Raw genomic sequence first — 14,727 nt, 5'->3', positions numbered from 1 at the left:
ATTAGGTAAACCAATTGTAGAATGTTTGCATTGATGTGAAGTGAGGTAATGGCCTGGTTAACCAATTATTTTTTTAATACTTCCTTTTGTAGGAAGAAGATTTTCAAGAAATGATTAAATCTGCACAGATAATGGAAAGTCAATATGGTCATCTTTTTGACAAAATTATAATAAATGATGACCTCACTGTGGCATTCAATGAGCTCAAAACAACTTTCGACAAATTAGAGACAGAGACCCATTGGGTGCCAGTGAGCTGGTTACATTCATAACTAAGAGAAATTTCCATAATTGTCTTTTTCTATAGAGTGCATGATGAAATCAGTTACAGTTTTGGTAGTAGGGTTTTTAAATCTATATCACTGTCATAGATGTACAATCTTGGTTCAAGTTGAATGCTGGTTTTGTTTGTATCTTTTTACAGCCTTATTTCAAACGCCATGTGTTAGTATAAGATCCGAAATCAAAATATGCACAGTACTGTATTCTAAGCAAAACCTCAAACCTTCTCGTTGTCTTCAATACAGCTCTATCTCCAAGATGAGGCTGAAATTTTCAGAGAGACTTAGCTAGAGGCTTAGTATGTATGGGAGTTCAGCGCTTCTGCTGGTCTCAGGTGTGGCTGCTGCTGTCGAGTTTGAATGTTAGCTGTTGAAGGTATCAATTCAGCAGCCATGAGCAGCTCCAGACAGACAGGTGAGCTCTGCTGTTTCTGGGTGGATCATCACAGATTTAGCCGGGCAGGCAGTAAGGTGTCCTCTTACTATTCAAAAAGTGTAGACTTTCTTACATATTCGCAATACGTTCACAGTGTGTGCATTTTAAAATAATTCTTAAAGGAGTAACTGAAATTTTACCTTGAGTGAATGGCCTTCATAATATAGCTTGAGAAGTCCTTTTGAGTACCTGTCAGTGACTCAACAACATTTAATAAGGGAAAGTAGACTTTTAACAGTTATTATATATGTAACGAAAAGCCTTTCCTTTGGGATTAATATAAGTAAGAATGGTAGCCTTGTGGCAAGAAATGATTACAAAGGATATTTTTATTTGTAATTGCTGAGAAGACAATTTATGAAGTCACACAAAATGTTATTTTAGCTGGTTTTGGATTTTTCCAATAAATTAGAAGAAGGATTTCTATTCTAAAACATGTAAAACCTGTTTTACATATTACTGATACAATTAAAGATTATTTTTCATCTATGTGCAATAGATCACCCCTCTTTAAATTGCTCTAAGATATATTTTAGAAAACTTTTCATGTGATGTTATTTCTTTGTCATCAAAATGCTTGTTAACACTGTCCAGACACCATCCTAACCTTGCCATTGTTAAAGAAGTTTAGGAAAGACTCTTATATTGTAAATATTTAGATGAGTTCTCTCACTTTTCTTTGATACTGCTGATTTTCAGCAAGTGAATTATATAATTCAAAATGCTAGAAATGTCTATCCGTTCTAGAAGAGAGCATATCCTGCCATTCTTGCATGCAGTGAAGCCCTGCCCGTCGAAAATCATCGCATCTGTGACTTTCAAAGTGGAAAAAAAAATGTTATTTTTTTGTTGATTTGTAAAGAGAGTTTAAATGTCATGTGAAAAAAAATAGAATGTAGTAAAATTTTATATATTTATGAAATATTTTAAAGGCATATTTTTTTAAATATCAAATGGGGCTATTCATAAAATAAACTGATTGTATGTCAAGATGTCCTAATTTAAAAGAGTAGTTTTATAAATCATGGTCAACATTCCATGTAAATATTTGAGCTTTACAAAGATGGATCCAAGTGTGCGATCTGTGCACTGCACATTTGATAGCATTATTCACTGGTTTTCCTTCATACTTGTCAAGTTCATATTAGAAGCAGAGACAAAAAGCACTCCAATGGCCTTGACACATAGTCACACCAAAATAGATAATCAGACTAAGTATTATATAACAACATGATCCAGACAGTGGGTTCTAAGTGTATTAATTAAATAGCAAAAAATTTTGTTTTTAAAAAATGAAAGAGGGAGGGTTGCCAATCTGAAGTCTTAAGTAGATTGTTTGGGTAGCATATTTCCTTCTTTGAACATTGTCTGAAATTTCCTATAAATCAAGACTTCTTGTACAAAGAATGATGGGACATATGTAATAATTCAGGCAATCACCTGAGTAATTTAGGCAGTCCAAATTCTTTACCCTGAAATGCCCACATTTAAAAAAAATTGCAGATAATTGCTTCAGTTATTTACTTTGGGGACAGAGATATAGTGTAAAGTGGGAGAAACTGAGTCCTTTTTTGGTCTTGGTAATAATAAGATGTTATAAAAATATAACGTTTTAAAAAAGAAAGGTCCAGACCTTAAGCGCAGAGCTAGAACAATATTTTTTAAATAATGGGGGGAAAAGGGGGCACTTTGGTAATTTTAGAAATCAGGTAGTATACTTTTTTTTTTTTTTGAGACAGGGTCTTGCCATGTTGCTCAGGCTGGTCTTGAACTCCTGGGCTCAAGCAATCCTCCTGCCTTGGCCTCCCAAAGTGCTGGGATTACAGGCATGATCCACCGTGCCCAGCCAGTAGACATGGTCTTAAAAACAGTGTTTACATGGCCATCTTGATGCTTAGAAAGATAATTGATTAAAATTTAATAAGGCAGGGCCAACTCCGAGAGTTCATTGACAACGGCAGCAAAAAGGCCCTGAATTCTGTACTTTCTTCCCCCAGCCTCCTTCTCCAGCAAGGAGAATAGCACTCCTCCCTCCTGAAGCCAGCTCCCTAAGTTGGAGCCACTATGTAAGAGAAGAGGAATGTTCACTTTTTAAAATTCATATATTTAAAAATCAAGACCAAAAGGAAATTCTGTACTCCTATTATTGACTATAGTCAATTAAACATAAAAAGGTGAAAGTAAAATTTAATTTTTTACCCTTATTTTACTGACCAATATGGAAGTTCTTGGTATCTTTAAGGCTGACCTTCCTGGTATTGTGTAATGATTGAATGTATTTAAACTGTAATGATTTGAAACTGACAAACATAACCTTCTCAGACTTACAAAACTATGTTCTTTCTAAAGATACAGATTTTTATTATTTATTTTATTTTGACTAGGAAGGATTTATAAATAAATGTAATGAAAAATCTTTGATCTTAATAAAGTACCTTCAAACAATGTGTGTACTTATTTGAAAATTGTTTTTGCACTTGGATATTCTATTTTATTATACTACTATTGTGATCTATTCCATTATACTATTTCCCATGGTAGAACAAATTCTATTTTCTACTGTGATATGAAGTGATGTAATTGAACTTGCCATGTCTAAAATTAAATTTCATATTTTTTTCAATCAAACACTGCTTTCATCGAGGCTGTTGGAGAGATGGAATTCACTAGTGTTGTTCTTACCCATACATTCCAGCAATTTAAAAATGTGGAGAACCTTAGTGGGAAGGAAGAATTAGGACCATCAATGATGGGAACACACCTCCCCCACTCCCCACCTCCTCTCCCTCCCTCCCACTAGGAATCAGTGTCACACATATCCTCTTCCTGAGCTCCAGTTAGGCAAAACTCAACTTTTTCAACTGTGCATATAGGAACAGATTGTCATCTGCTATGCAAACTAGCTAGCATTGGCCTTGCTTCAGTCCTCGAGCCAGTTAGCCCCAGCTGTGCATCCATAGAAAGGTTGCTCTGAAGAGCATTTAAAAGCATTTAAGAGCATGGGATCTGGAGTCACAATTCTTCAGTTCACATTCTGATTTTGCCTGTTTCCAGCTCTGCAGCCTTGGGAAAAACACTGAACCTCTCTGTTTTTCATTTTCTCATCAGAAAAAAATAGGGACAAGAACAGTGATTACCTCATGGGATTGGTGTGGGCATGAAATGAAAGAATCCATGTATACTTAGAACAAAACCTGGGACAGAAGTGTTCAATAATTGTGAGCTCCTGTTGTATAATGGTCATTATCATCACATCACACAATTTAAAAATAGCTGTGTAAGTATTCTCAATCACCCTACATAAACAGTTTTCCTATTAGTAAGCCCACTGGAAGTTTACAATAAATCATTTTTTAGAAGCTTTATTTATTTATTTTTGTTTATTTTTTTGAGATGGAGTCTCACTCTGTTGCCCAGGTTGGAGTGCAGTGGCGCGATCTTGGCTCACTGCAAGCTCCGCCTCCCGGGCTCACGCCATTCTCCTGCCTCAGCCTCCAGAGTCGCTGGGACTACAGGCGCCCGCCACCACGCCTGGCTAATTTTTTGTATTTTTAGTAGAGATGGGGTTTCACCTTGCTAGCCAGGATGGTCTCGATTTCTTGACCTTGTGATCTGCCTGCCTCAGCCTCCCAAAGTGCTGGGATTACAGGCGTGAGCCACCAGGCCTGGCCAGAAGCTTTATCATTTTTTAAAAAATTTCATAGCTTCCTACCAAGTGACACATCAGGAACTAATTAGGTAATCCCCAATAGGAAGTGAACCAATTTTTATTTTCAACCACTGGGTATGCAGTGTAACTGATAACAATTAGAAAGGAATGTCCCTTAGTTGTATTAATGCCATTTCTTCTACTGCCACCGTTTTATCCCCAAATGCGTGTTCAGTTACACTTAAGCTTCTGGAGGACAGAAAATATTTTACTTTTGTAACAGCTATCTTATACACATACACAGGCCTAATTGTACTTATTAATCATAGAACATCTTTATAGTTTCCATACATGATCTCATTTAATCCCACAACTATCTTACATGGAAGATATTATCTTCATATTTTACAGTGGAGCAAACTGAGCAGCAGGGCTGGAGTACCTTGCCCAGGGTGACATTGGTGATGAGCAGTGGAATCAGGGCTGGAATGTCGTCTGGCATCCTCCAGCTCCATGCTGTTTCCACTGCATTGTGCTTTATCGTGTTTCTGTAACTTGAGGTAAAGCTGGGAACAGGTTAAGATTTGGGTAATTAGAGGAATGATTGTTCATACTTATGCACATGCAGTTGGCAAATAATTTTCTCAAAACACTGTTGCTTTAGTCAGATACAACTTGATGTATCCATGCCTGTATAAGTGGGTTCATCTTCAAACAATGGCTATTATCAGAAATGTATAAAAACCTTAGATAGCATACTATGAAATTTTCTGTTATGCCTGCCTGAGTTCCAGTCCCTAATCAAGATTGGCCTCAGTCAATCATGATAATCTCCTTTTTTTAGTGATTTATCTGGGCCGGTCATGCTACCAGTTTGAGGTCATGTCTGTTGGAGGAGCCATGAGAAAGACACATTTCCCTGATGTAAAGAAACAACTGCATGAAATGAAAATCCTTTATGGTCCTGCCCTCATCTTTCTGCTTGAGATGCTCAGTTGTGGTGCTTGTCAATGTGACAGCCATAATCCTAACCCTACATCAGAGGATGATAAAGGCCAATGTACTAAGGATGACTGAATGAAAAAGATCCTAAATCCATAATATTGAACTCCTGAACCAATCCTGGGACTTCCTTCCTCTAACTGTTAAATTAAAAAAAAAAAAAAATGTTCTGATGGTTTAAGTCATTGCTTCCTTGCTGCTGAAAGCACTCCTAATTTGAAACAGTATTCATGAGCAACTCAGGCCATTCTCAATATCTACTTTTCACTTAGCAAAGGTTGTCCTTTTGCTCAGTGGTCACACACCCTGCAATGATACAATTACTGAGTGTTAATACACTCTATAGAATGGTCCAATGCAAGATGTTCCATTTAAATTTTATTTTTCTCAGATTTCATTTCTTTTTCCTGCTCAATATGGATAACAATTTAACCTTAAAATTCAAGTTCAGAAAAAAGTTGTTCTTCCTTAATGTTTTTGGATTTACAAATTTATGATGGTTGTGCTCTATTAGTCACTCAAAATATGTTATAAATTAAAAGGCTGACTAAACACTGCAGAGTCTACCATTTCAAACAAAGTAATGCTTGTTTAATTGTTTAATTTGACTCGGGCAAGAATTATACCAAAAGGTTCCATTTGTTAAGCCCTTGCTCTGTGCCAGGCATTGCTGCTTAGTAGTAGATAAGCTGTTTGTGGTAATCAGTTTCACTTAAACATAGAAAAGTTCTAAATAGAAATATATTTGGATAACTACAAAATATAGCTACAAAACATCTATTGCTGTAAATGTTAAAGGGATGCAATGTAGCATAAAGTAAAAACTTATGAAAATATATTACTATTAGGAATCTAGATGATGTCACAATAACAGAGGATGGAAGAAGGAAGGAAGCAATATAAATGTACGTAAATATCAGTTAAGTAATTATTTTTTAAGAATTTGACCGGTCTGGGCAACATGGTGAAACCCCGTTCGTTATCTACAAAGAAAAAAGAAAAGAAAAAAAAAAAAGCCAGGTATGGTGGTGAGCACTGGTAGTCCCAGCTACTCAGGAAGCTGAGATGGGAGGATCATTTGAGCCTGGGAAGTCACCGCCGCGAGCCCTGATCACGCCACTGCACTCCAGCCTGGGAGATGGAGTGAGACCCTGTCTCAAAAAACAACAAAACAAAAAAATTGAAAGCAATTTCCAGTGGGACTATAATTAAATATGAAGAATCAAAAAGAGAATCCATAAAATGAGATGACAGAAGCAAGACCAACTGTATCTCTAATAAGAGATTTAAATGGCATAAATTCATGTATTGAGACAACGTTTCAACTACATTGAAAAATGAAACCAACTGTATGCTTCCAGATGAGAAAGATTTTAAGTGAGAAGATTAGCTACAGTATGCCAGGCAGATGCAAACAAAGCAGAGAGCACAAAAAAAACAAAACAAAAAACCAGAGTTGAAGTCAATGCTTATTATCTGGGTCAAAAAGTCGTTCTTTAGTAATTAATGCTATGAGCCACTACAAGAAGAGCATTGAAGGCCTAAAACAAAACATGAGAAACATAATCACCAAAACCACATTACTTGATAATCTGTAAAACACATCTCTTAGACCGTGAAGAAAAATGGTTATAGAGGGTCTGAATATCCTAATTCTTCAGGCTGATGTCATAGCATTTTATGAATTCTCTTTTAGATTCTTTGTATTTAATTTTAGTCCCACAGGGAATCGTTTTCATAGCTATGTCATAGCTATGGAAAGAGAATTTTGTCCTGAAAATGAGATTACATCTCATCGAGCATTTATAAAACAAAATTCTAAAGTAGGCCACTGAAAAGCCTCATTAAACTCTAAAATATTTAAATACCTCAAATTACATTTTATGACCGTAGTCCAATAGAACTAGAAGCAAATAGCAAATATAAACTGAAAAAGGACCTAGAAATAAAAAATTCAGAGTATTCTGATCCAGGAAATAAAAATGAAATCGCAGATTATCCAGAAAATAACACTGAAATCAGAATCTGTGGAATCTGGGTAAAACTGAGCTCAAGAAAATTCGTTGCTTTAAAGACTTTTCTAAGAAGAAAATAAAAATAAACATTGGCTCAAGCAACTCGGGAAAGAATAACATGAGTGGTACTGTATTTTGGCTAGGTTATTATATACACTGAATTTTCCAGGAATGCACTACCATGTAAATCAAAGGGAGATTGTACTTCATTTTTTTTTCAGAATACTAACAATTTTTTACCATTTTGGAACATCATGTCACCAGTTGCAATACAACTCATAGCATTTGAGTCTCCACTGACCTGTCTCATTTGTCCACACCTTTGCTGTGGCACACACAGTAACTACATCCATTCGATTTCTGTTTTCTTCTACAGCAGTGCTGCTTGAGCCTTTATGTACGAAAATATGTCATATTTTCAATGGTTTTCCTTTTATTTGTCTCTTCCATTACAATGGGGTTTCTTGTTGATTATGTAGATTATTTCAGTGAACTTCATTTCAGGTCAGCAAAAGGAATATTACAACATTTCTCTTACAGAAAGGGACCCCTGTGTAGGCTAGGTGGAGTCTTGCTGCTTCAGATATATGGCCATTTAAATCTCATCTATTTTTCCCCTTTGAGGTTCACTGGCTCATCCTGTTTTAATATTTTAAGATGATTAATATGTAACAGCATAAATTAGTATCCTCGGACATACTACTGCTATGAACAGACTGCTAAAGATGAAAATAACTGTAAAGTTAAAATATTTTCAAAAAATATCTAATACGATTGAATAAAATCATGGAAATTACCACAGACCTAAATATTAGATCAAAAGATTAAACTGATAGACTCTTTGAGAGCATAATTTTTAAAAGATAAGGGATGAAGATTGAGAATATGTTGAGACATGGATAGTAAATCCAAGAGACCCACTGTCCACCTAATAGGATTTCCTGTTAAGCTAAAGACATGAAATGAACAATACAGTAAATTTCCCTAAATTGAAGATAACATCTTCAGACTTAAATAAAATCTCCATTCACTGACCAACTACAGTGTTGCAAAAAGATCCAGACACTTCTTCCTGGAATTTGTGACCTCCAGTAATAGAGAATCCTGTAAGCTCAGAGAAACAGAAAGAGAGAGAGTGATATGGATAGGCTTTGTGTCCTCACCCAAATCTCATCTTGAATTGTAATCCCCAGGTGTTGAGGGAGAGACCTGGTAGGAGGTGATTGGATCATGGGGGCAGTTTCCCCCATGCTGTTCTTGTGATCATGAGTGAGTTCTCAGGAGATCTGATGGCTTTATAAGGGGCTCTTCCTCCTTCACTTCCACACACACTCTCTCTCTCACCTACCGTCATGTAAGATGTGCCTGCTTCCCCTTCCACCATGATTGTAAGTTTCCTGAGGCCTCCCCAGCCATGCCTCCTGTATAGCCTGTGGAACTGTGAGTAATTAAACCTCTTTCTTTTATAAATTACCCAGTCTCAGGTGTTTCTTTATAGCAGTGTGAGAATGAACTAATATATATGTGTGTATGTACACATATATATATATAGTTATAGAGGTGGGGAGAGAGAGGAGAGAGAAATGTTACTTATAAAGAAATACAAAATCTACTAGGCCTCAAACATCTCATCTGCAATAGGATAGTAGATGACAAAACCCATATCATATACTGTGGGGAAAATAAGTCTAAGCCTAGAGTTCTGTAACCATTCAGACTACCAATAGGAGCAACAGTAAATAAGCTCAGATGTTTTTACCACCCCTATATTCTTCCTGGAAGAAAAGGCTCAAAGATGCACTTCAGCATTGAAAATAAATTCATGAATGAAGAAGGCATGAATAAAAGCAAAATAAATAAAAGAATCAGGAAAACTTAGGACAATACTAAATAAGAAGGATTTACGTTCAAATCATTGCTATACCACTTCCTAGCTATTACATAATGCAAACTACTTAACCTTCTTGAAGCTTCATTTCCTAATCTATAAAACAGAAGTAATAATAAGACTGATACAATAGGGCTCACTAAAATACTCTACCTAAAGCCCTTAGGACAGTGTTTGGCATCGGGTAAATGTTCAGTAGATATTAGCTATTATTATAATCAATGATGGGCTTCAAATTGCTAAAGAATTTTTGGTAGCCAATTTTGCAGTTCCATCAAATGTTATAATACTCATGTCATGCCCCTGAACCAAACAGCTTCCATGCACACTTATATTTGTGTAGCAATGTTAATCGCAGTAGAATTTATTGTGGGAAAAATTTAAATCAATCTCTTGTAAGTGAGGGAATAATAAACTGGTATAATATAGTTTTGACTACTATATCACTGTTTTAAAATATGGGGTGGTTTTTTTTGCATTATATTATTAATGCAAAAAGGTATATATATAAAATGCAAAAGGTATATAATGCAAAAAGGTATACAATATTATATATTATACAATATATAATATTACTTATAAGTAATGTATCAAAAATATATGTATTATATATTATTATACACAATATGTACACTATATGTAATGTGTTATATATAATATGTTAATATATTTATATATTAATATATAATATATATTATAATGTACATAAAAATCGTGGAAGGATGTTACATTCTCATGTGTAAAGATACATATTAAATGGTATGGAAAGGTACAAACCAATTGTTAATGGTGTATATACACCTGGGAGTGTGGAGGTGCTAATGAGAATGTACTTTTCTGTTATTTGAGTTGGTTTTTATTTAGCATTGTGTTTTGCATGGCTATAAAGAAATACCCGACATTAGGTAATTTATAATATAAAGAAAAGAGGTTCTGCAGGCTGTACAAGAAGCATGGTGCCAGCATCTGCTTCTGGTGAGGGCTTCAGGGAATTTTACTCATGGTGCAAGAGGCTGAGGCAAGAGCATGGCTTGAGCACAGGAGTTCAAGGTTGCAGCGAGCTGTGATTGTGCCACTGTCCTCCAGCCTGGGTGACAGAGCAAGACCTTGTTTCTAAAAATATAAAAAAAGAAATCTGATTCACTTGGAAATGAGGATCTAGAGTTCAAGAAAAATTAAAAATAATATGTATATATATATACTTTTCTTAAACTTCTGGCCTCAGGCAATCTCCCTGCCTTGGCTTCCCAAAGTGCTGGGATTACAGGTGTGAGCCACCATAGCCAGCCCCTAGATTTTCTTTCTGTTGATTAACTCTCACATGGAAAAATGGCCACCGGTACCTGTCAGTTTTGTACCAGAGATGTCTCTTCTTCACCCACTGCCACTAACTCATCATCTCTTGCTGGACTTATTCCAATATACTCTAACTGGCTCCTCTTCTGCAGTTTTGCCCTGGTGTCATTTATCTTCAATATTTCCTGCTTGAGTGATTTTTCATAAATTTGATTATGATACTCTCTTGCTTAAATTTCTTCAGTGTCTTACAGCTCAATAAACAAATGGGCAAGTGATTTGAATATATATATATAACTGTCCAATAAGCATGTCTAGAAAGATGCTCAACCTCATTAGTCAACAGGGAAATGCAAATTGAAATCACAATGAGACACCATTATTCACCTATCAGGTTGATTACAATTAAAAAGACTGATCATGGCAAGTGCTGTAGGGAAGGTGCACTTTGGGAAGGTACACTGTAGGGATGATGCAGCCACTTTGGAAAACAATTTTGCAGTTTCTGAAATTAAATACACTACTATGTAATGCAACTATTTAATTCCTAGACATTTGCCAAAGAGAAACGGAAGGACACATTCACATAAAGACTTGTACACAAATGTCCGTACCAGCATTATTTGTAATTGCCTCAAACTGGAAACAAGCTAAATATCTATCAACAGGCTAAAGAGTAAACAAATCATGGCCTATACATACAATGGAATGGCACTCCACAATACAAAGGAGTACACTAATGAAACATGCAATCAATAAGGATGAATCTCAAAATCATTATGCTGAAGGAAACAGCCAGACAAAAAGAGAGAGAGAGAGCGAGAGAGCACATACTGTACGGTTCCATTTATAGAAAATTTTGGAAAATTTAAAGCAACCTAAAATAACAAAACGTAGATTAGTGATTGCCAGGATATGTGGGAGGGGATGGGAAGAAAAAGAGGGATTACCGAGGGGTACAAGAAAACATTTGGGAATAATGAATATGTTTATTATTTTAATTGTGTCAATTATTTCTCAGATGTATACACTTGTCAAAACTGATCAAATTATACACTTTAAATATTTTGAAGTTTCTTGTACTCAAAACTTACCTTAATGAAGTTTTTTAAAATGAGATAAAAATTCTGAAAAAAAAAAAGAAAAGGAAAAACAATGTAGAGGTTTGGCTTCCAGACATCTACAAAACAAAACAAGACAACCCAAACCCGATATTTTAAAAAGTATTTTATAATCCATTCTCTGGTAGGATTTTGAGCCTCATCTTTGTCCTTGGGGCTCCCCAGCACCCTATTTATATCTCCATTAGCTTCAGGTCAGATTGCATCTAATTATTTGCCCTTAACTTTATCTTCCTTTCGTCCCTATGCCTGCAAGATGAATGCAGAAAATGTTTCATTATATTGGTTTCCTCTCTCCTGCCTGCAATACCTGGGATTGGATAATTCATGGAAACATGGGAGGAATCATGGAAATGTATTCAACTAGACAATGCAAGACCATTCAGTAGTCTGGAAGTGCTGCTGCTGCTGCTGCTGTGTGACCTTGATATTTTAGACTTATGGGTAGGTTTGAGGAAGAAGGAAAATCACCTTGTAACTTTTCACGTTGAGGTCTTCAATGGATGGAAATATGCAAGGCCATTATCCAGCTGGCTGCCATTTCCTGCCATGAGGTAGAAATACCAACTGTAATGAAAACTTGGGGTCAGCTTCTCTCTCTCTCTTTTTTTTTTAGATGGAGTCTCGCTCTGTCACCCAGGCTGGAGTGCAGTGGTGCGATCTCAGTTCACTGCAACCTCCGCCTCCCAGGTTCAAGCAATTCTCCTGCCTCAGCCTCCCAAGTAGCTGGGATTACAGGCATGTGCCACCATGCCCGGCTAATTTTGTATTTTTAGTAGAGACGGGGTTTCTCCATGTTGGCCAGGATGGTCTCGGACTCCCAACCTCAGGTAATCTGCCCCCCTTGGCCTCCCAAAGTGCCGTTATTACAGGCATGAGCCACCGTGCCCGGCCTAGGTTCTCTTAAGAATTAGGGAATAAAAATCTGACCCCCAATTTTCAGGCACATTTTACAACCCATTATGAGTTCGACGATATTCCTGAGAACTTTTAGATAGCTGAGCTGAGCAAAATATTTTTTATAAAGTATACCTCTTTTAGCCCCATATCCCTAAAGATCACTTCCCTTTAACAATTTATTTTTTTCCACCAATAACTTTATATTCCTGAAAATAATACTTTTGGAGCTCAGCCCTTACCAAGTAGGCTGCCAAGAGGCACTTCTTATATACAAAAATTACTCAGTTAATATTTTTTTTTCTCTGTACCTCTGTATTTCACGAACCTAAATTTTAACTCACCTTCCCACCGAAACTCTTCCACTTCCTGTATTCTCAAGCTTTGCTAAGGGCTCCATTGTCCCTCCAATGTGTCCAGCTAGAACACTCACAGTCTAACTGAAGCACTACCTATCCTTTACCTCAGTTGCAAAATTCTGAGATGACCTCCAGGATCCTTCTCCTGTGATGTACACACACCTTCTCCCAGTTCTTTAACCAAGCGCTAATCTAGATACTGCTAGGAAGAAATTTTACATCTGCAATTAAGGTTCCAAATTTGTCCACCTTAAGAAAGGGAGATTATCCTGGCCTAATCAGGTGAGACCTTAAAAGAGGTCAGGCTTTTCCTAAAGAAAGACATTGGAAGCATGAGAGAGAGTTGACGTTAGGGAGATTCTCTGTTGCTGGCTTTGAAGATGGAGGAGGTCACATGCAAGAAATGCAAGTGGCCTCTAGGAGCTGAGACCCCCCCCTTATCCTCCCACTTGCTGGCATTCAGCAAGAATGCTAGGATCTCAGCCCCACAGCTGCAAGAAACTGAATTCTGCCAATGTCCACATGAGCTTGGAGGAAGACCGTGAGCTCCAAATGAGATGAGCAGTAAGCCCTGCTCGTACCGTGACTTAAGCTTTGTGAGACCCTGAGCAGGGAACTCAGTCATGCCATGCCTAGACTTCTGACCTGCAGAACTGTGAGCCAAAAATGAATGTTGTTCTGAACTGGTAAGTTTGTGGTCATGTGTTACACAGCAGTGGAAAACCAGTACACTAACTCACTGCAAACATTCAGCCACCAAGTCCTATGAGAAGTCTTTTAGCTCCATCCTCTCCTCTCCACCTTCTCTGCTGCTGCCTTTGTGCAAAAGTTCATCATTTCTTTCCTCAACCACTGCAATGAGCTTAATGTTCCTTTTGAGCATCTTACACTTCTGTTCATCCTAAACACCACCACTATTAATCTCACCTTCCACCTCCTCCTTGCTGTCTTACCATTTGGGACCTATCTCTGTGTCTTTGCCTGTTTGCACTATGAACAGTTTTCCATTTTTTTTTAAGTTTCCATTTCTTTTTAAATTATACTTTAAGTTTTAGGGTACATGTGCACAATGTGCAGGTTTGTTATATATGTATACATGTGCCATGTTGGTGTGCTGCACCCATTAACTCGTCATTTGACATTAGGTATGTCTCCTAACGCTATCCCTCCCCGCTCCCCCCACCCCACAACAGGCCCCAGTGTGTGATGTTCCCCTTCCCGTGTCCATGTGTTCTCATTGTTCAATTCCCATCTATGAGTGAGAACATGCAGTGTTTGGTTTTTTGTCCTTGCGATAGTTTGCTGAGAATGATGGTTTCCAGCTTCATCCATGTCCCTACAAAGGACATGAACTCATCATTTTTTATGGCTGCATAGTATTCCATAGTGTATATGTGCCACATTTTCTTAATTCAGTCTATCATTGTTGGACATTTGGATTGGTTCCAAGTCTTTGCTATTGTAGCAAAGAAGCAGCTAACAAGAATCGATAGAGCAAGTATGCATACTTCATTTACGGAAGAAACATTTATTGAGTGCCTGCTATACATCCAGCCTGTGCCGGGATTAGTGAACTGACTAGCAGACAGTCCCTGATTCAAGGTGCTCATGTTGTAAAGGGAGAAATAGGCACCCAGATTGGGAATAATGAGATTGGGTGGTAAGAGCACTAATGGAGATATGCATGTGGAAGCTCCAAAGAGGATCTAACCCACTGAATAAAGGGATAAGAGGTGGGAGAGAAGAGGGGTGGGAGGGTAGAAAATTAAGGATTGTTGTAAGA

General features: G+C 37.1%; 1 protein-coding gene across 10 annotated transcripts in view; it reads left to right on the top strand.

The window, feature by feature from the left end:
• Positions 1 to 3,162, top strand: part of MPP7 (MAGUK p55 scaffold protein 7) — a 284,148-nt gene extending 280,986 nt beyond the window's left edge. For all 10 annotated transcript variants that reach the window (XM_055092545.1, XM_003821435.5, XM_034930201.3 and 7 more), the window contains one exon: positions 93 to 3,162. In XM_055092545.1, the coding sequence (XP_054948520.1) occupies positions 93 to 272 (180 nt within the window). In that variant the 3' untranslated portion in view covers positions 273 to 3,162. The remainder of the gene's footprint in view (positions 1 to 92) is intronic.
• The last annotated feature ends 11,565 nt before the right edge of the window (positions 3,163 to 14,727 follow it).

Source organism: Pan paniscus, chromosome 8 (assembly GCF_029289425.2).
Source record: "Pan paniscus chromosome 8, NHGRI_mPanPan1-v2.0_pri, whole genome shotgun sequence".
In the NCBI taxonomy this organism is placed as follows: Eukaryota; Metazoa; Chordata; class Mammalia; order Primates; family Hominidae; genus Pan; species Pan paniscus.
This window is presented reverse-complemented; position numbering and strand designations above follow the sequence as displayed.